The 22,512-nt window shown below is 35.4% G+C and overlaps 1 protein-coding gene across 8 annotated transcripts; it reads left to right on the top strand.

The window, feature by feature from the left end:
* The first annotated feature begins 6,464 nt into the window (after positions 1–6,464).
* On the top strand, positions 6,465–22,076 carry LOC115988672 (topless-related protein 4-like). Of its 8 annotated transcripts, none has more exons than XM_031112274.1 (13): positions 6,465–6,606; positions 6,770–6,818; positions 7,911–7,954; positions 10,530–10,554; positions 10,629–10,727; positions 10,924–11,067; positions 14,572–14,670; positions 14,752–14,922; positions 15,026–15,154; positions 15,254–15,349; positions 17,536–17,736; positions 21,217–21,383; positions 21,480–22,076. In XM_031112274.1, exons 5-13 carry the CDS (start codon positions 10,707–10,709, stop codon positions 21,661–21,663), a joined length of 1,212 nt encoding a protein of 403 aa, XP_030968134.1. In that variant the 5' UTR covers positions 6,465–6,606; positions 6,770–6,818; positions 7,911–7,954; positions 10,530–10,554; positions 10,629–10,706; the 3' UTR covers positions 21,664–22,076. The 8 variants fall into 8 exon arrangements, with proteins under 8 accessions (XP_030968134.1, XP_030968129.1, XP_030968133.1 ...); XM_031112269.1 differs by having other exon boundaries at positions 10,431–10,554; XM_031112273.1 differs by having other exon boundaries at positions 7,911–7,989.
* Positions 22,077–22,512: the final 436 nt, after the last annotated feature.

Raw genomic sequence — 22,512 nt, 5'->3', positions numbered from 1 at the left:
CACAGATTCCTACTAGTTTAAACTTACAAATATTATCAAGCATAACAAGGTTAATCCTCAATAAATTAAACTCTTGGAACTAACCGGGATAATCGCTGAGTGCTGCGCGATGCATGCTAGAGCGATGTCCGAGAACGCTAAACTCTAAATAATTCGTCCGAGAGGGTAGCCGAGTAGCGAGAGACTTTGGTTGTACTTTTGGGTAATATATTGCACCGTACCGCATCAACCCCTTTGATACTGGGGATCCGAGGGTAGACCGAGGAATCCGTGCAATCAAGGTATTAACCCATCTGTTAACGAGGAGTTCTCGTCGGATGGATTTTGAGGTTTATGTGCCATAGTTTTTTTTTTTTTTTTTTTTTTTTTTTTTTTTTTTTTTTTATAAATAGTTGGTTCCTCATTCAAGTAGTTGGTTTCCCCATAGGCTTGAGTCCGAGGACTATGCAATACTTTGGTTCTGTCCAAAACCTAGTTTTCCTCATCCAGGTAGTTGGTTTCCCCATAGACTTGAGTCCGAGGACTATGCAATGCCCTGGTTCTGTCCAAAACCTAGTTTTCCTCATCCAGGTAGTTGGTTTCCCATAGGCTTGAGTCCGAGGACTATGCAATGCCCTGGTTCTGTCCAAAACCTAGTTTTCCACATCCAGGTAGTTGGTTTCCCATAGGCTTGAGTCCGTGGACCGTGCAATGCCTTGGTTCTGTCCAAAACCTAGTTTTCCACATCCAGGTAGTTGGTTTTCCCATAGGCTTGAGTCCGAGGACTATGCAATGCCCTGATTCTGTCCAAAACCTAGTTTTCCACATCCAGGTAGTTGGTTTTCCCATAGGCTTGAGTCCGTAGACCATGCAATGCCTTGGTTCTGTCCAAAACCTAGTTTTCCACATCCAGGTAGTTGGTTTTCCCATAGGCTTGAGTCTGTGGACCATGCAATGCCTTGGTTCTGTCCAAAACCTAGTTTTCTTTGGCACTGGAACTCGGTTTTACGGGAGTTAGCTCCTCGGCCAAGCCCCTAGAGTTATTCACGCGATTAACGTTGACAAACGTAGCCCCTAATCAAGAAGCATAGCCCCTAACGGAACTTTACGTTGAAACTCTATAACCAATTGTTAGGAATAAAAAAGGAACTATCTCGACCTACCGCCTATGCCAACACACAAGCCTTTCCCACAGACGGCGCCAATTGTAAGGACATGATTCGTGGCGGACCGTAACAGAGTCGGGTTCGCACGTGGAAAGGCCCTAACAATATCATTTGTAGAGCGTGGGTTTGGAAGGCTACGCCTTGATCGACAGGCGGTGGGTTTTTCGTGGTGTTCGTACAAGTTTAAGTTTTCCTTCACCCCTGGAGTCTTTCTCATGGAGGTGGGCTGGGAGGCTTTAGTTTTTGGCCATTTTTCCCAGCCCCTTCTTTAGGTTACTTCTTTTTCCTTTTATACTCGCTTGCGTCCATTATCCTTCATCCACGTATAGGGTCAAACTTTCCAAGGCTGATACTTGTCCCATCAGTCCATACCCAAAGTCGTTGGGGATGGTTGTAAAAGCCAAAGAATGTGGCTCTGTCAGGTTCAGAGCATTAAATGGCAGTAATAGCAACTTTCCCTGGATATTTTAGATCTTTCTTCCAAGTTTCAGTCCTATACCGTTTTTACCCTTCTTTTTGGGGGTACTTTGGGTTTGCCGAGGACTGAACTGCCCTCGGCGGTATCCAAAGGCTATCTTGTCGAGTTTGGGCCATAACCCTCCTTGGCTTGGGCCTTCGGATTCTCCCCGGGTAGATGGGCCTAGCCCATAAATCATTTGGGCCCCACATGATATATTTATTAAATTAAGGGGATAATATTTAACATACAAAAATTTAATTTAGATAATATTTATCATCTAATTAACATTGTGGGGATCGTTCGATTAATAGGCCCATAGGATTCAGAATGGGTTCAGGATTGTTGGGCCAATGGTCCATCGGAGGCCATATACCCGTCCGAGGACACCATGGTCCTCGGCAGAACGCGTCCGAGGACGATTGCGTCCGAGGACGATCAGGACGTGGTCTCGTTGCAATCAGATCTCAGAATTCAGTCATCTCAAAGGGTAGAGTAGCCGACTAAAGATGAAAGAGATAAGGCAAACAAATATCTGAAGCTACAGCTACCTCCGCATTAATGACCTCTCAACCAACTCTCTGGCCGCATTAATGTGGAGGTGATACCTGAACAGTGGGGAAGCAGCCTTACAGCTGCCCATAGGAAGTTCCAGGAGGTGCCAGATGGGACAGAAAGAAATCCTCCGAACCCAACCTACACGTGTGCGGCGAGGATGGAGCGCAAAGGGAGATATATAAACTAAAAGAAGAACATGAAAAAAGGGGATCGAGACAGAAAAAAGAAAGAAAAAGAACAAGAGACGGAAAGTAGAGAGAGAAAAGGGAGAAGAGAAAGAAGGATTGGTACTAGTCACTAAGGAGGAATATCCAGAGTATCAACTGAAAAACCTTGAACGTTCATGAAATTGAGTCTTTGGAGGATAGATTACAGTTAGCCTAGTTCTTTACACCCACCCTCTAAAAATCATATTGTCTGGGCCCTTTACGTACGAACCCGATACTGTTTTGGTTCGGTACTAAATCGTGTCCTTACAACAATATTATCAAAATTATATTAATTTTAGATTTATCAATTGTTTAGTACGTTTTTTTTTAAATAATTATCAATTTAAAATTCAATTTTGGTATTATCAATTTAATTTAGTTTTAGGAAGAAATCTTACCTCTTATTTTAGTGAGATAATTATTTACACTTGATAATTTTCTTCTTTTATCTTTATTGAATCTATTAAAATATATAATTATTTATACATTTATTTTATAAGCTTTTTCATAAAACCGTGCAACGCACGGGCCTATAACTAGTTATTCAATATAAGACTTTACTCACAAGTATACACCCAACAAGTATGAGGCGAATTTCCTATTATCTACATCCGCCCCACTCTTGCTTGGAGTAGATTCTTTGTCTCTGCATTGACTTAGCGAGTACACACCCAACCAAGTGTGTGTATATAATTCTTCTATTTTTTTTTTAGAGAAAAAAAACTTTTTTAATTATACTAATTCAAGATTGTTGTGTATGGGTAGATGACTTCTTATGATGTGAGATTTTTTAAAAGAAACAAAAAGATGAACGTGATATATATATTTATATATATATATATATATATATATTTTTTTTTTTTTCTAAACAAATATAAATGATAAGCTTTAGAGATAGGATTTAACTGTAATTTCATTTTTGAACGTCTATTTGAAAGTGGTGTGATGGGACCTTGCAATAATAATAAAAGTGATATGGAGAAAAGATTGGGGAACGAATAAGTAATTTTTTTTATAAAATGAATAGTAATTGTATGTGGCTATTGGCTAAGGGTTTATATATATATATATATATATATATATATATCAAAAAATGGAAGTGTTCTATTCGGATGAAAAATGAAAAACAAATGGCTAAATTTGAGAAAAAAAGATCAACATGAAGGGAAAAAAAGTCACAGGTGTTTTTTTTTTTTTTTTTTTAATTTTTTATTATAATTGGAGATGTTTTATTTGGATGAAAAAAAGATGAACAATTTTTTTTTTGAGGAACAAAAAAAGAAAAAAGAAAAAAAGATGAACATGAAGGAAGAAAAAAATCTAAATTTTAGGAGTTCTCTTTTTGAATTCAAAACCAGCAGCTGTAGGTGTTGTAAAAAACGTGTGTTTTGAAGTCACTGTTTATTAATAAGAGTATTTTTTAAATCACATAAAAGTCTAGTTCAATAAATGAAATATTTTGGAGAATAGTGTGACATTATTAACCTTAATCCTAAAACATTTGTAAGAATCATTCTTTACTGGTGAGGGTATTTATGAACTTGAAAAAAAGTTAAGATCAAAGAGGGGACATTTTTATATATATAATATACAAGAGAAATGTTTTGCTGCATACTTGTATCCAACAATTGCTACATAATGAGTTACATGACAACAAAAAGAAAGTAGTTGTTGCATAATTTATTAAAATTTGATTTAAAATATATCATTTCTTGATTTATATTCCATAAAACATTACAAAAAAAAAAACAAAAAACTTCTAACGTTCCAAAATATTCTCAAAGTATAAAAATACAACAATTCAAACATAACAATAAAGTTCGCAAAGTAGCCAAAGAATGAAAGTAGTTTTTTTATAATTATATTTTTTTATCCAAAAATAAAAATTAAGTGCCAAATGGGGAGGAAATTTTGGATTTAGCATTATTTTAACAACTATTTCATTAGTTGGTTTGCAAAATTATTTTACAAACTAACATCTTGAGGTTTTGAAACTTGAGTTTGTTCACTAAACTCAAGTTTCTAAGCCTCGAGTTCCAAGTTTTGATGTGGAAGAAAAAATCCACATGGAACTAAAGACTCGAGTCCCTGTTGTGGGTTATGATGGGTCTTCTTCTTCTTCTTCTTTCCTTTTTTTATTTTTTTTTATGGAACTTGAGTCTTAGATATTTGAGTTCCACATGGATTATTTTTGGTGAAACTATACTATTAGTCTCTAAAGTTTACCTTGTGAGCACAATTAATTCTTTAAATTTCAAGTGGGTACTATTAATCTCTTAAGTTTCAAAATTTAGCATTTTTAGTTTTTTTTTTTTTTTTTTTAACTACCGTTAGTGTTACTATTTATGTTGCTACTGGAATAGTGATGTGACATTTACATATTGATGTGACAACTTAAGTGCCAAATGCCAAGTCAACTATTTAATTAATAAGGTTGTTGCATAATCTTTTAATTGACTATTATTTATTATAATGGAAAAAAAAATTTTGATTTGCCTCAACACCCTTTCTCCTTCGCCGCTTTCAATTCTCCAATCGAATCACTGGAGCACCTCAAAGCCAACAAAAATCGTGAGTATTGAGTTGAAGAGATCCACCTTTGAGCAGACAAAGTCTTATAAAACTAACTCTCTCTCTCTCTCTCTCTCATTCAAATTCATTAACCATAAATCCTTTCTTATTGATGGGAATAGTTTATGATTGGGTGCAACCATGCAGGAAACCCAACATAGATCTGTGCAATAAAAGGCAGTCGGTGATTCCCACGAATGTTGGTTGGAGGAGGGATAAATAAAAAAAGAATTAAAGATTTCTAATCAAATGGATTTAAGCCTTTTCATGTTAATTATAGTTATAGATCCATTGGAAACAAAGCTTAAAAGCAAAGAAACATAGAGATCTTTGGAGATTCGCCACTGGTGGAGATCCATGGAGATTGGCAAATGATAAAGAGGTGTTTGTGCTGGTTGATGCGGTGGTGACGACAACCATTTGGATTAGAGGGAAGTATGGCTAACAGCGGCAACAACGGTAGTGATAGAGGCAGCGACACCCATTAGCAAAAGAGGAAGAGGAAACTTGGGGTGGTCATAGGAAATAATCGAAGAGTTTGGAAATGTTTTTAAAAAAAAAAAAAAAAAAAACGACTCACATGCTAAAGTTGCTAACCTGGCAAATTTTCAAACGTGGCTATTACAATATATATAGACTAAATATTTTGTAAAACACTTTGAAGTAAAAAGTTGCTAGGCCATTGTGCTGTTAGTCACATAGGCAATAATATTAATGATAGTTATAAAATGACTAATAATGCTTAATTTTGAAACTTAAAGGACTAATTATGTTCACTTAAAACTTGAGAGTCCAATTGTGCTCACAGGATAAACTTTAGGGACCAATAATATAGTTTCGCCATTATTTATCTACATTAGCTTAGAATTCGAGTCTTTAAGTGTGTGTTTGGATACCAATAAAAAAATTAAAATTATTTTACTATAGCTTATTTTTGTTATTATTCATGGCTCCACTACACTTTTTGATACTATTCATAGGTTCCGCTATACTATTTCAACTAACTTTTACCTTTATCTACAGTATTTTCAGCAATAAGTTTTTAATTTCAATAAAATAAGCGGTATCTAAACAGATCCTAAAACTCGATTGTTTTCACCAAACTCAAGTTTTTAAAGCTCGAGATACTATTTTGCTAAATATTTCAAAAACTTGCTAATTAACGAAATAATTGCTAAAATAATGCTAAATCCAAAATTTCCTCGCTCGGGCTTAAAACTCGATTTTTTCACTAAACTCGAGTTTTTAAGGCTCGAGATCCTATTTTGCTAAAATATTTCAAAAACATGCTAATTAACTAAATAATTGCTAAATTAATGCTTAATCCAAAATTTCCTCGCCGAACGGGGTTATTTCGGTGTTTTTTTGTTTGGTTCTCAACTCCTGTGTTATTTGTCCCAAAATCAGGTTTATAATTTTTTTTTTTTTTTGAGAAAATGAATACACATTTTCAGAAATGAAAACAAAATACAATAAATACCTTTTCCTTGTATCTAGTATCCAATTAAAATGAAATAAGAAAAAAGAAAAGAAGGGAAAAACAAAAAGAGAGAGAGAGAGAGAGAGAGAGAAACAGAGGAAGTAAAAACACTGGCATTTCCGAACGAGTGAGAAGAAAAAGGCCGAATAGAGACCGTACTGAGAATCTGATGATCTGATGCCAAAGGTGAACTCTTCTATACCCATCTTTTAATAAAACCTTTTTTTTATTTTAGTTGTCATGTTCTTGTAACACGCTTCAGTTTCTGTTACTAGTTACTTGAGTACAATTGGTTTTAACTATTTGCATCTCTAAATTTTGTTTCAATTTTTTTTGTATCTTAATGCAGGAGAAGCTGGACTCACAAACTTGTTGAGTGGGTTTTATCCAACACTGAAGTAACTACCTTCATTTTTGCCAAATCTTAGTTTTCATAGTCCTTTTTGCAATTTTCCCATGTGTATATTTTCACATACTCCAAATTCTTCATGGGTTTTGTGAATTATGGTGATCTAAAAGGGTTTCCTCCTTTTTCTTCACTATTTATTTATTTATTTTTTTTTTGAAGAGTTTTTTGTTGTAATATGTAATATAGTATTGAAACAAAGTCTGGCTATAGATGTGAAGATTCTAACTTATGTCTGCCTAATCACATTTTTAACTTCTATTCAAACAATCTAATAAATCATATTTCAGCCTAATCCCATTGCTCTGTATGTTAAACTTTTTTCTGTGTTTCATGATGATTTGTGTTTAAGGTAACTTAGACTTGGTGTCCTTTGTCACCTTTTGCTATTCCATTTTCATTGTCTTTCACACTTCAGTGTAGCTTACCAGACTTTATGATAAGAGTGACAGCAGGAGCAATACCCAGAGCATGAAAGCATCGATTTTTATTTTTTTATTTTTTGATATTACAGTAGTCTATGCAGCCATATTTTGGCATAATGTAAAAAAGAAAAAAGAAAAATTTAATTTGAGCAAAACAAACAATTGGCCTTGGTGGCTTGTAACATTATTGTAGTTTCGAATTAGAAATGACATTTTTGAGCTTTGTTGATACCACGAGGGCACCCCCGATGCATGCTTTGTATCTTAATCTACTTAATTATGAAGAACATGCTTGCCAATTGTCTTTGTACTAAATGGAATCTCACCCCCTTAAGTGAGGGTTGAGGTTCAGCTTATGGTTCAACACTCTGCCTTTATCTAAGTTGTAGATTTACCTACAAAGAAAAATGAATGAATAATGTATCTAATTGAACTTTGTGAGGTGCATAAAACTGATTGTTTATCATTACTTTCAACATAGTAATATTTTCTTAAGACAGATGAATGTTCAAAAACAGAAAGCAGGAAAAAAAAGAAAAGAATTTTTCCTTCCCTACTATATGGGATCTGTTGCAATTAGTTTTGTTCCATGCACCACAACCAGTGTCATTCAAACTTTGACAAATACCACATATTATTGAATTATATTCCATTTGCAGGTGAAGTCAGTTGAATGACTGGATTTCTACTTCAGAAGCTACATGTGAGTTACAGTGATCAGCTTACTTTTTCATTTTAGTAAGTTGAAATTTGGAAATTCTCAATTGTGTTACAATGCTTCTGTAATATACTAAGAACCTTCCCCATAGTAAAATTTTCTTTTATTAGTGGCCTGCATCTGAAACTTTATGAAACCACATTCTACTAATAAAAGAAAAGAAAAACCTTTAGGAACCTCTTAAAGATTATATAATCTCATATGCTTCCGTCAAATGCATGTAGATTTATCATAGACCTCTGGGACAATTTATTAGTGAATTTGATATATGATATATTTACATTTGTCATACATTGCATATAAAATTGTTGATGTTAACCTTTTTTGAATTTGATACATATAAAATTGTTTAAGCGTACTATTTTAGAATTTAAAGGCTCGTCAAATGTTGTCATCTTCCAATGGGACCACATCTTCGACTAACCAACTTTCATATTTTTCAAAAGTGTCAGTTCCTTGGTTATGGGATTGTTTAATTTTTAAGAAATGGCTCTCCTATTCAAATTCCTAGAATGGCTTAAACAATCTTCCCTTCACTTCTTCTATTCTCCCTCAAGTGCTTTCTCTCCTTTTTTTTTTTTTTTCCTGTCATCAGAGGCCTTTTTTAGGCTCAAGCCTGTCACCTATGTCATCCCAAACTCCAATCCTGTTTCTATAATCAAGGGCAACATAATTGAGAAATTATTGGAGTTCAAATAAAATTTGAATGAAGAAGAAATGGAGGAATTGAAAATTATATATGAAGTCAGTCTCCTTGGATTAGATTACACTAGTGGTTTCTTCAATAAATGTTACTGTGGACTGTGGAAGCTCTTTATTGATGGAAAAGCATAGACGGACTCTTGCATGGACAATTCAGATTGCCAATCCTATGAATACTCACTTCCTTATCACCACAGATTCAACTCTATAGTACTGCATCCTTTTCATCAACTTGGTCTTCATCCAGTTTGTGTCCCATCACTCATTTCTCACATCCATCCCAATCATTATTTAGTAAATTGAGGTGGTAACTTTTTAACAAGGATGTGAATGAGAACCATCATACAAATAGTAAATTGTGAATGGCAATATGAGATCAAATTGGATAAGCTGATTGGCCTTGCATATATGAGTGATAGCATCAATCATCTTCATAAGCGCATGATCACCATTGTTAGTTAGTGTTGTACTTGCAGAGTGGATAGGTAGAACATAAATAATCTTCATTGTGCCATTGCTAGGGATTTGTGGTCTATGGTTTTCTGTTTATTTGGTGTCTCCTGGGTCATGTTTTACCCAGTGAAAGACCTCCCACCTTTTTGCAGAGGCAGCTTCAAAAGGAATCAAAGTTATGATGTGTGGAATGCTATCCCACTATGTTTGATGTGGTCTATTTGGAGGGAACACAATGTTGGATTGTTTGATTGAAGCATCCTTCATGTGAAACTCTTTGTTCTTAGATCTTTGTTTGATTGGTCAAGGAATACTGGGGATGTCTGTTCTTCTTGTTTAGAGTTCATGGATACTTGTAATTTAGGTCTTAGTTGTTTTGTTGCTATTGTATACTTCCCGTGTACTTCGGCTTCGCACTTTTGTTTTCAGGAAAATCTTATTACTTATCAAAAATAAAAAAAAGAATAAATAATAATATGTGGGACAAAGATCTAAGCTGAGCAGAATAGCAGATTGCTTCTGAACCAAGAACAGAGGACTCAGTTAATTGTAAGAGGTGTGAATTTTCCTGTCAATTGTGCTTCTTGAGTGTTTGAGTTTATTTATGGAATGAGCGTGATAAATAGTTATATGCAGGCCAAAATTTGGATTTGTATTCCATATTCCTAACAAAGGTTGTATGTAAACACAAGAGTCAGTTTAGTGTAGTAAATTCAGCAAAATATGTAGAGTTCCTGGAGTTAGGATGATTGAAATAATAAAGCAAAGCATTACAGTAGACAATATACTCAATGTACCCGAAAAAAAGGGTTCGCATGCCGCTAGTGTGTGCATATATCCACATGAGAAGGATCCAACTTTTCTATATTACTATCAGGTGTGTATCATACTCCAAATCTTAAGATTGTTGAGTTTTATGCACATTCACCATATGACAACACTAAAGGTTGTACACTATAATCCTAAATGCATTTCTGCTATAAGTTATTTACTTAAAGCATTTGATCAAACAACAAGAAGATTATGAAAATTGTATGGTCACAAGCTACTTAACTAATTTACTACTAAAATTCAAATGTCAACAACCTACATAGGGTTAAGTAAAAAAGGCATTTCTTAATATAAGCCCTATTTGAATAGGAGAATCAATTTCAGTCATTCCTAATGCAGCCATGCTTTGTCTCAAGTTCTGTTAAAAAGAAGGAAAAAGATCCCTAGTTCAAAGGTTCTTTGTGCATGTTACTCTGACTTTTAGGCTTGTCCTTGCATTTCATTTAACAAGGGATAATGCTGGCTATATCAACAGGGAGAATGGAATCAAAGAATTATTTTTTTGTTGTTGTGGCTGAATGAATGGAATCAAAATACTTGCACATGCTGATGGGTATGGCTTTTGCTTTGACAGAAAGGCTTCTGCAAGTGTTTTGCAGGTACTCCTTTCTTTTAATTCTTATAGCAACTTCAAATGTGTACATGCTTGTTAAATGCACTCTTTATTTTGCAGGGAGCAATAATTCGCACCTTTGGTTCTTCCAGTTCAACTGCTGGAACAAGCATTGGGGTTGCAGATAGAAGTGCACTGATGACAGTGATGGCTGGACAGGTGAGCTCGATGCCTATGTCATGTCAATAGTTGGGATGCTTCTTTGCATAGGAGTTTTAAAGTCTTCATAATGAGTGTTAAATTTTCTCATGATTTATAATATATATAATTTTTTTCTGAGCATATGATTAAATCATCATTGAACCTTACTGAAATTCTTTTTGGGGTTCAATTTTTAATTCTTGATACTTATTAGAATGGAGATAGCCGACGTTTGCCAGATATGAAACCAAATCATACTGATGAACTGGAGAAATCTAACACTTGGATGCTGACTGATTTCAATCAACCGTCTCAGCTTCGTTCCCTTCGGCTTCCTGACTGCCTGATGCCTGTAAGGGTAATTATCTGCTCCCTGCCCCCCAAACAAGAAAAAAAAAAAAGCTCCACCGAAGTTAATATGAAGTATCCCAGTATGCTTGTCTCTCATCATTCTGCATACAACTAAACTTTGGTTTTCTAGGTAGTTGGGCCACTTTTCTTTTTCTTCTTTTTTTTTGTGTGGTATTTTTCCCTAGTTTGAGTTGTGCCAACATATTTTTATATTTTTTGCTACAATTCATAATGGAAAAAAAATATTCAACTTAAGTTATTGATGCCATGATCTTTGATGACTGTATACTAAGTGTACTTTTGGTAAACTGTAATAGATACTGTAATGTAATAGATATTCCTATGGTATAACTATTCAGTTGTTTGGTTATGTTTTTATTACAATGAATAGTTATTCCTTATAAATAGCTACTCTTCAAAATGAGGAATAACTATTCCTTATCAAAAGTACTGAATATCTATTCTTTCACCTTATGTAATAACTTTTTAAATTTTTTTTCCTAAAAAGCCATTAGTTGCCACATCTTTAAAAAGAAAGAAAATAAATTTTCCTTGTTGTTAATTATTAGCTCTATTTTGAACACCCTAAAATAAGTGTGTTTTAGGAAATTTGACTTAAAAATGATTTAATTACACATTCTTTTTATACTCTACTAAATTGTGGATGCATATTCAGGAATAGTAATACTTATTACATTCCAACTTAATGTATTCCTTGTAATACTTATTCCTATTCTCATGTAATAATCATTATAGTGTGCCAAACGTGCCCTAAGAATGTGAGAGGGTCTTGACTCTTGACCCATTTTTGGGGGAAAAAAATTGATGCTTACATGACTGCCTAATGCTGCAAGTTCAAGTCCATGTTGTTAGATTCACTTTGGATTGCCCATGGGTAGTTGTTCTTGTCTATGATGATTTGATAAATTATCAGCATGGCTGGATTAGTAATAGGATTGTAGGAAGCATGGGCAGATCACATCTGGGCAATATAAGTGCTGGGCATATCTAACTCTTGTTGTGTAGTTCCATACAATAGTGTTACTGCCTCAAACTCGTGTTCTGCTTGTCAAGCCATAGACTAAGTTATTTAATATGACATATCCATGAATCCATTCTTTTGATGATAATTTCATGGCAATTCTGTGGTGCTGGGGCACTAGTGCCATCCATGAACAAATGCAACCTTTGCTGCACTCTTTTTGTAGACAGTTACATGTATGACCACTGAGAGAAATTACATTGTAAGTTATCAGATCACAAGGTTTACTAGTGCTATTTATTATAGATCAAATGCCCTTGCAGTCTTGTTAGTTTTCTCATCATCCTATACAACACATATTATGTTACTTTATTTACTTTTATGCTTGGAACACTATTCTGCTGGGTGGTTTTGGCTCTAGTCTCTGCTTTACATCTTGAATGCATCCACATTAGCTTTCTTTATTTATCAGCTCCTCCTACTTCTATGTGAGATATAAAACTAAGCCACATTGGAAGTGTTGGATTAATGGAAGATATTATGATTTTAAATTGTCATGCTTTTGATGATCCTGTCTGCCTAAGATTGTTTGGTACTATCAGATGAATCCACAATGATTCTATGTATATGTTTGGTGTTGTTGAAAGAGCAAGTCTAACGACAATTTATATGCTGTATTGGGTGGTGCCTGTTTCACTCCATCCATGATCTCAAGCACTGTAGCATCTGGTGTACTTGGGTTTGATACTAAGTTGTACACTAATGGTTATTATCTATAATTATATGTGTCTGGTATATACCAGGAATCAATTTTTTTTTCTTCTCTGGTATTCATTGGGTGCTTTTGCAGCTGTCTTATCAGTACCCGTGTCCGACACAGGTACTTGGCTATTTTTTGTGTCTGTGCAACATAGGAAATGGGCATATATCTGAAGGGAGGGAATATAATTATTTGTTCTAATTAGGCTCATTTATTCCGAAATTAATTTCCAAAAACTTTCAGCTTTGATTCTTGTTAGGCTCTTGTACATGGTAACCCATTTCATAGTTGTTATTCAATTTTTACCTAAAATTTAAATAAATATCAATAATCTAGGGACACAACAAAAATTCACAACGATTTTGCGACATTCCAAAATTAGCCTATCACTTAACACATGGATCCACACAATCTGCAATTAAATTTCTTTTTTAATTATTCCTGTGTGAGGTGGTAGGCTATTTTGGAAATGTTATGAAATTTGTGTATTATTGTTGTGTCCCTGGAAGGACTCAATAAATATTTCTTTTTAATGGAGTATTTTAAAAATAGTTTTTGATTATAAGCATGTTGGGTCCTTTTAGGCTCTAACTGGCCAAACTGATGTTTAAAGTACATGGTAAATATCCTATCAAAAAAAAAAAAAAAAAAAAAGTACATAGTAAATAGCAATTATTAGATTATATACTTCTATATCTGTTTTCAATATTATAGAATGTTCATTTCATTATTGTTTTCAAAATAGTAGGTTGGCAAGTGTATTAGTCTACTGTCAAACACTTGCTGGTTTATATATATATATATATATATATTATAAGTAAATGATTTTATTAAAAACTACCTCATGACAATTACAAAACCTAAGATAGCCTAAAGAATTGTAATGAAAGAATGGTTTACATTTACTATTTGATACCTAAAATCCCAAGCAATGTTTTTGAAAACATGTTGGTCCATCCACAGCGTGGTTGGAGAACCAATTTTTTCTTTGGAAGTCTACGGTTATGGCAAAGCCCAGCAATAAGTGTACACGGTAGTTAACAAAATTTTTATATTTTGTTGGTGATTCTAGACTAACTTAGTGATTTTGCAATTGATGGGTATGAGCCATGGTTGTGGGCCTTGGGTTTTCTGTTATAAGTAAGTCAGTCTTATTTAGTTTAGAGGTCTTTATGTGTGGGTTTTGGTTAAATATAATTAGGCTTAGTGTACTAGTCAAAGTTGAAATTGTAGTTCTACTAGAACTTAAGATTTAGAGTCATTGTACTCAAACAAGTAGAAGTTGATAAATAAATCTTGGGAGTTTTGAGTATTGAGGCATGCTGGCCTTATTATTCTTTTTCCTCCATTTCTTCTCTCTTTCTTGCAGTTTTGTTCACCCACACTATTGTTCATTGTTCACACAGTTACTGTTCCCTCACACCATTCATGTGCATTGTTCACACGCACTATTCAAAGAATGTGGTTAAATTTGATTTCCATTTCTCTTTGCCTTTTTTCAACCCAAATCAAAATGTTTTCTCATTTATTCTAAAACCATATTCATTCTTTAACCCTAACCTTTCTACTAAAAGGTTCCAAATCCTAGATCTAGAAATCCTAAAGTTTAAGCCACCACAAGCACACGTAAACAAAGTCTCCCATTTGTCCTACATCATATATTCTACTTCTACAATGAAAAAATGAGATGAAAGTAAGAGGTGCTCAAGTTAACTGTATTATTTTTTATTTTTTAAATCCTAACTCTATTAGTTCTTTCTCCATTTCAGATTAGTAGGTTGACATATACAAATTCAGGAGGTGCCATTTTGGCATTAGGATTCAATGCTGTGCACAAACTTTGGAAATGGCAGGCAAATGAGGGGAAGGTATGGATGCCCTTGTTGTTGAGGGAAATATGTTGTTATTGTAATACACTTAGCAATTCACAAATGCTTTGCTCATTGTAGGCAACTTCTAGTGTGCCACCACAATTGTGGCAACCTTCGAATGGAGTATTGATGACAAACGATATGAATCCTGAAGATGCTATTCCTTGCTTTGCTCTTTCAAAGAATGATTCTTATCTTATATCAGCATCTGGTGGAAAAAGTTCCCTTTATAATATGATGACATTTGAGGTAATGGCAATGTTATATAATATCTTTCCAGGGGTCTAATTTCCTGGGGAGTTTATGATAAGCACACGTACCAATATTATGAACCTATGCATTTCTTGTGTAGAGGATGACAACATTCATGCCTCCACCACCTGCAGCAACATTTGTTGCTTTCTACCCACAAGACAACAACATTGTTGCCATAGGCATTGATGATTCTTCTATTGATATTTACAATGTCAGATTTGATGAGGTAGTAACCTGAACCATGATCTATGTTGCAAACTAACATGAAAATGTGCATTTGAATTTTAAATAGTGACAATTAAAATTTTTATGTGGTGTTGGATAGATCAAAAGCAAGCTCAAAGGTCACCAGAAGAGAGTAACTGGCCTTGCCTTTTCTAATGTTCTAAATATTCTTGTATCATCCGGAGCTGATGCTCAGGTATATTCTTCACACAATAAGAAGGAATGGAGATATAACATATAAGACTTTCTCTCTCTCTCTCTCTCTCTCTCTGAGTGTGTGCGCATGAGCATGTACCCCTCTTTCCCTTTTCTTTCCTTTCTATTCAATCCACCCTAGAAAATCTCTATTACCAAACAGACCATTAGGGTCTAACAGAACAATGGCCACCTGTTTTAAGGAAAAATCCTATATTCTTTGTTGCCTTTTAATTTGAAATTTTCACATTTAGTAGAATGATACCTAGAGGTAAAACCTTGGTGCGATGGGAAGTGCTCTCTGCCCAAGTGATATGGTGTGGGTTCACATTTTATAATCAACCTCTCTAAATTTGGGGGTAGGTTGTCTACCAACCACCTTTCGTAGATTCCGCAGAAGTGAGAATCTTGTGCCCTAGTTACAACCTTTTTTAGTAGAATGATTCCTGCTAATGTATTATTATTAACTTATAGTGGCCCAATTCAAATATTAGGGTGCATGAGAGAATGCCTCAATGAAAATCAACAAAAAAAAGGATAGTTTTGTAATTTTGAAAGAGAAAGAGGACATTTCTGTACTTTTAATTTCAAATAAGTTGGGCTGAGCTAAGCCACCACAAACATCAAATTCAAGCAGGAAAAAAAGGAAAAAAGAAATGAAAAGTTAAAACATAACCAAAGCAATTGAAAAAATTGCCTTGCTTCTTCACCGCTAGGGCTTCTGGATCACACTGTTGGCCATAGGTATGGGTTTATTTTCTTAAATTACTAATTTGGTCTTCTAACTATTGGGCAAAGTTCGATTGGTTTGTCAACTATTAATTGTGTTAATTTTGTCCCAACTAAGTAAATGTTATCCTTGGGTCTCCAATCCATTTAAATATGAATGGAATTAATTGTTGAAAATGACATGATTTTGTAATTTTTACACTTTACATAATAAGCTTTTGACATATGTTCTATTTGTCAAATAAGATAATTTCATTAACATTTGAATGGAGAGGAGATATGAGGATGAGATTGACTTATTTTGAGAGGGACTAAGCTGACACAATTTATAGTTGAGGGACCAAATTGACATAATTAATAGTTGAGGAACCAATTTAAACTTTACCACAATAGTTTGAGGACTAAATTGGTAAGTTAAGCTTTTTATTTTGTTCTGTCTTATTTCTATACTTCTCTCACTCTCTCACACCTCTTTGGTAACTATTTCTCATTCTCACCTCATGGACAGCTCTCTTTTACTTTGTTTCTTCTTCTTCTTCTTCTCTCTTCTCTCAATTTACAAATGGTTCCTTTTCGAAATAGATTATTCTCAGACTAATTAATAGAGCTTGTTCTTAGATTAATTATTACATATAGTTTAAGTTCTAAATGTATAATAATTACATGTAGAATTTGGCACCTTGCTGCACTTAGGCTAATGCCTCATGCCTTGGGCAATACAAGGCCTTGGTGCCTTAAGGTTGCCTTAGTCTTTGACTATATTGGTCCCTGGATGTATATAAGAAGAAAGGGGTCAAAGGTAACAGGTCGAGTCTAGAAATTATGTTGTGATATTGGGGACAGAAGTCCAGTCTGGGAATTTGTTTCAATGGAGGAGGTCAATTGTCAAAAAGTGCTAATCTGTCTAATAAATTAGGCTGAAGTTCACTGAAACTAAGAACTAGTTGAAGCTTTTAATTTTTTGGAGAATATTCAGGAACATTAATTTTTTCTTGGTATCTATTATATATGTTCAGTCGACACATTTGAATCTAGAGGAAAAAGGTGTCCAGCGCAGTGGAAATTCTCTCTTATAGACCTAAAGCATGTGTGTTTTGGATAACATATTTTTACAAGTGTGTTCTACAGACTGCTCTGTAGACTGTAATATTGCTAACAGTGGCATCTGCGGAACAGTTTTCCAACACAGTTTTGAGTCTCTTTTTTGTATTATTGTGACTGCAGTTTTTGTGCTTCATCTATGGGTCCATTTGCGGTCCATGAGTAACTTGGATGCTCATTAAGATGTACATGCAATTTCTCTTTACTCCATTTAGGTGCAATTGCAGATGCAAGAAATGAGAAATATTCTTCTTATTGAGTTGTTTCCTTATTTTATGTGCATGGGTGACAGACATGAAGAATTATGAAATATTATTTTTTTATTAATTTTTTTTTTTTTTGGGAACTGATTTCCAGCTGTGTGTATGGAGCATGGATGAGTGGGAGATTCCCTGGGAGAAGCAGGCTAGTAAATTCTTGCAGATTCCCCCTGGGCGTGTATCATCTCCTTGTGCACAGACCCGTGTTCAGTTTCACCAAGACCAGATACATGTGCTGGCTGTTCATGAAACTCAAATAGCCATATATAAGGCACCAAAGTTGGATTACCTTAAGCAGGTCTGTGAGGCATTGCATAATTGTCCTTTTAAATTCTCTACTCTACCAGCAGTTAGGGAATGGACTCCTAGCTCATTTCCTGTAGTCCTCAAAAGTGTAGGAGAGAGAGCAAATGAGGCAGTGCCACAGTGTCACTTATTTGTGTTAACCAAAACTTATAAGAGTTTGTTTGGTTAGGCGATTTAGGAGTTTAAAAGAGCATTTTTAAAACCCAAAATGCCATTTCTCAACAATAACTCTTTATAGCTCTTTTTAATTTTACTTTTTATAAGTATCTTTATAGCTTTTTTACAAATGCTCATTTTAATCCTAAAACACTGTTTTGCAAAAACTTAATACAAATGCACCCTAAATATGTAAAAGTATTGATGGGTTTTGTATTCTTATTTTTTTTCTGAGTTCATGATAGTATTGTTTGACTGTTGAGTCATCATTAGTGTGAATATTGCTTGTTTTTGTGAGACAAGTCATCTGGTGTTTTCAACATAAAACATTTTCATATAACAGCTTTGCGTGGGATTCTCTCTAGATTTGAGGAGATGTCAGGGCTAAAAATTAATTTAGGGAAGTCTGAATTGGTTCCAGTTGGGGATGTGCCTAATCTTCATGAGCTAGTGGAGATTTTGGGCTGTAGGGAGTCGGCTCTTCTGCTGAAATATTTAGGTCTTCCGGTGGGTGCTTCTTTTAAAGATAAGACGATTTGGAATCCTATTTTGGAGAAGATGGAGCGAAGGCTAGCTGGTTGGAAGAGGTTGTATTTATCTAAGAGGGTTAAGGTTACCCTTATTAAGAGTACTCTCTCTAGCCTACCTACGTATTTTCTTTCTCTTTTCCCTATCCCAAGCAAGGTGACTAAGAGGATGGAGAAATTACAAAGGGACTTCCTTTGGATTGGTATGGGGGACGAGCATAAGATTCACTTAGTAAATTTGTCTAAGATATGTAGGCCAGTGAAGTTTGGAGGGATGGGCATTAGGTGTTTGAGAAGGTTTAATTCTGCCTTATTGGCCAAATGGTTGTGGCACTATGGTTTGGAGAATGATGCCCTTTGGAGAAGGGTCATTGGGACAAAGTATGGGAATGAGTAGGGTGGTTGGTGCACAAAATCTGTGTTTGGGGCATATGGTGTTTGTTTGTGGAAGTTCATTCGAAGTGGCTGGGGGAATTTTTCCAAGTTCATTCGGTATGAAGTGGGTGATGGAACTCATGTGAAGTTTTGGGATGATGTGTGGTGTAGGGATCGTCCTCTTAAGGAGGTGTTTCTGGATTTATATAATATTAGTAGGACAAGGGATGTTTCGGTCTCGGAGGTTATGTGCTTTGTAAATGGGAGAGTTTCTTGGGACATTCAGTTTTGTCATTTAGTGAATGATCAAGAGTCACAATCTTTGGATTCGTTTATGGTTTTGATCTATTCCACAAAGGTGTAGGGTGTTGGTTCTGACAATCTTTTTGGAAGCCAGTCAGCAGTCAAGGTTTCAAGGTGAGTGGGTATTATCATTCTATTTCCCCTTCTATTGGCATTTCTTTCCCTTGGAAAATGGTGTGGCAATCGAAGGTTCCTCCTCGGGTAGCTTTTTCTCTTGGACTGCGGCTTTAGGCAAGATTCTAACCATAGACAACCTTCGGAAGAGGCATTTTGTTGTCCTTGAGTGGTGTTTTATGTGCAAAAGGTGTGGGGAATCTGTAGATCATCTCCTCCTTTACTGTCCTATAGCTTGTTTGGTATTTGTTGGGTGATGCCTCAAAGGGTAGTGGATTTGTTGGATTGTTGGACATGCAATTTCAGGCGTCATCATAATATAGTTATTTGGAAGCTTGTGCCGCACTGTTTGATGTGGTGTATCTTGCGGGAACGGAATTCTAGAAGTTTTGAGGGTTGTGAACGGTCCATGATTGAGTTTAAGTCTTTCTTCTTTTTTACTCTTCTCGAATGGTGTCTTGTTTTACCAGCTTTTTCTTGTTTTTCCCTTCCTGAATTGCTAGATCTTTGTAATTTGGTTTCTTGATGTTTTTGCCTTTTTGTACATTTCCTATATATTGGGCTGTGTTTTTTAATAAATTTTTTATGTTACTTATCCCAAAACAAAAAAAAAAAAAAACATAAAACATTTTCATAGGGTAAATGAGTAAATGTTAAGTAGAAATATTTTTCAAGGGCAATGAATTTTTTGGTTGTTTAGTTTGAAATCTGGAAAATTTAGCATTTGGTTGCATTGAAAATTTTTTATTTTAAAACCAACAAAAACCACAAGTTGGTAGTCAGTGTTGGTTGTGGGAATAGGGGTTGGTAGGAGTGAGGGGGTGGGGTAGGGAGGTGGTAGCTGGTGGTGGTAGTGTAGAGGAATAGGGGAAAAGTGGTGATGGTAGCGTGGAGGTGGGGGGAGGGTGGTGGTGGTGGTGGCATAGGGGAGTGGGGAGGGAGGTTGGTGGTGGGCACATGGAGGAGGGAGCAAGGTGGTGGCAGTGCAGCTAGCCAGTGGGAGAAGGGAGGTGGTGTTTGTGGCATGGGGGGGAGTGGGAAGGGGAGGAGAGGAGAGGAAGACGGTTTTTATGGTGCTACAAAGGAGTTGGGGGAGGTGGGATTGAGGAGGGTGGGGATCTATGAAGCACGGGTGTGTTTCTGGATTTGGGGGTGGGTGCGGGTATGAGACTCGGCAAATTTTGAAAAAGTAGAGTACGGGTGCGACGATTAAAAAATTATTAAAAATATTTTCTATATATTTTTACTATTAAAATATATTTAAAAAACACATTACTATGGCCTTGGTTCACAAAACAAAGAAAGAAGGCAAGAAACACAAAACAAAAAGGAAAACACAAAAGAAGTAACAAATATTCAGAATAAAATTGAGGAATGACAGATTCAGGATGTTTGGGCTCCATTCAAAGCCGATTTCGGCTGTTCTGGCATGATTCAAGGCCAATTTTGGCCATTTTCGGCCGTTTCGGTTAGTTTTGGTTGCTGGCTGATACGACCTAATTCTAGCCGAATTGGCGCGAATCGGAGCCAAGTCAGAACGAATCCAAAAAAAAAAAACTTAGACGCGGCATTGACGCATGGGCACACCTTGCGTTGGACTCCAGTGCGGCACCCTCCCAGCCGCGTTGGTGCTTCATAGGTGGGGATAAGGCACTAGGCTTAGTCTAGAAAATGGTTTATGCTATGAAGTGTAATTTTCTTGGCCGTGTAAACGTTTTCCATTGACTAGCAATCTCCATTGTACTAAATATTGGGAAAAACTGAAAACATTATTCATTAAATATTTTATTCCCAAAAAAATGGAGCCTTACTCTCAACTGCATTGAATATAGATGGATGCATGCTCAAAACTGCCTGGTTTTTATTCAATGTATGCATGCTCAAATCTGCCTGCTTTTTATGCAGGGCAAGCTGGTTATTTTTTGCAGTATTGGTAATTTTCATGTTGAGAATAGCTTTGTATGACTATGTTTATTAAGAAACTTTATCTGTGACAGTGGGTTCCCCAAGAATCATGCGGTTCAGTTACAGATGCTACATATTCATGTGATAGCCAGTCAATATATGTGAGTGTTGAAGATGGAAGCGTGTGGGTTCTTACTGCCACAACGCTCCAACCGAGGTCTCGGATTAGTCCTGATGCATATTTTCCTTCTAATCTCAGGTTCTGATTAGCAATATATAGTTTTACAAGTGCTGATAATTAATGTACATTTATAAACTCCATGTTTGCTTTTTTAATGAAGCTATTGTTGGACAGCTCAAGGATTTATCCCATTGTCATTGCGGCTCATCCGTCTCAACCTAATCAGTTTGCACTTGGGCTTACTAATGGTGGAGTATATGTTATTGAGCCTCCAGAATCAAAGGGAAACTGGGGTGTGATACTGCCTCTTGAAAATGGTGCTGGGCCTAGCTTCAACCTTGCAGCTGATTTGGAATGATTATGCCAGGCTTTTACCACTGATTATGCATACCTCATCTCAATGAGTCCCTTTTTATTCCAGGGGAAACAGCAAATATTTAGGTTTTTTAAGTCTGTTTAATGCACAGCTATAACATTAGGCAGGTTATTTAAGATGGGCAATTCTTCCATACACATTAAAGAGGTGGTACGCTAGTGTTAACATAATAGAAGAGATATAGGAGAGCAGTCATTACTTATTAGGGTTGATGGAGAGATATTTCCTCTCAAATGTATTAAAAATAGATATGTAATCTATCTTAATTCTACAATTTTTTTTCATGTAGTGGAAGGTATCTGCTTGATCATGAACAATCCTTTGCAAGATGGATTTGTTCTCCACTTCATTCATTTATTTCATTATCGGAAGTAATTGATTAAGCATCCTCATTACCTACTTGCTTTAAATTGTAAATGCAGCGCATCTTCTACGTTCTGGGCTGCACTATTCAAATTGAGGATGCAATCATCAATGTTGCAAATGTTCAAGGCATGACTGATTCCATCAAATTTGTGGAATGTGGAAATGTTTATGTTTTCTTTCTCGTTTTTTAACACTTGGGATGTGCGGTTGTTTGAATACAGTGCAGTGCAATTACCATTTGACGCAAGAAGGAAAAGTTAAAAAAAAAAAAAAACCCACTGGATAGGGACCAAATTGACACAAGTGAAAGTTTAAGGACTAAATTGAAATATAGTGTAATGGATAGAGATCAAATACGTAGTTTACTCAAAAAATTTAGATTCAATTCACGGAATTAGATTGAAAAGTGATTTATTTATTTAAAACTTTTAATCACATTTATTGAAAGTGATATTGTATTGGATC

This window comes from Quercus lobata, chromosome 5 (genome assembly GCF_001633185.2).
Source record: "Quercus lobata isolate SW786 chromosome 5, ValleyOak3.0 Primary Assembly, whole genome shotgun sequence".
In the NCBI taxonomy this organism is placed as follows: Eukaryota; Viridiplantae; Streptophyta; class Magnoliopsida; order Fagales; family Fagaceae; genus Quercus; species Quercus lobata.
Note: the sequence above shows the minus strand (reverse complement) of the source record. Positions and strands in the feature narration are given on the sequence as shown.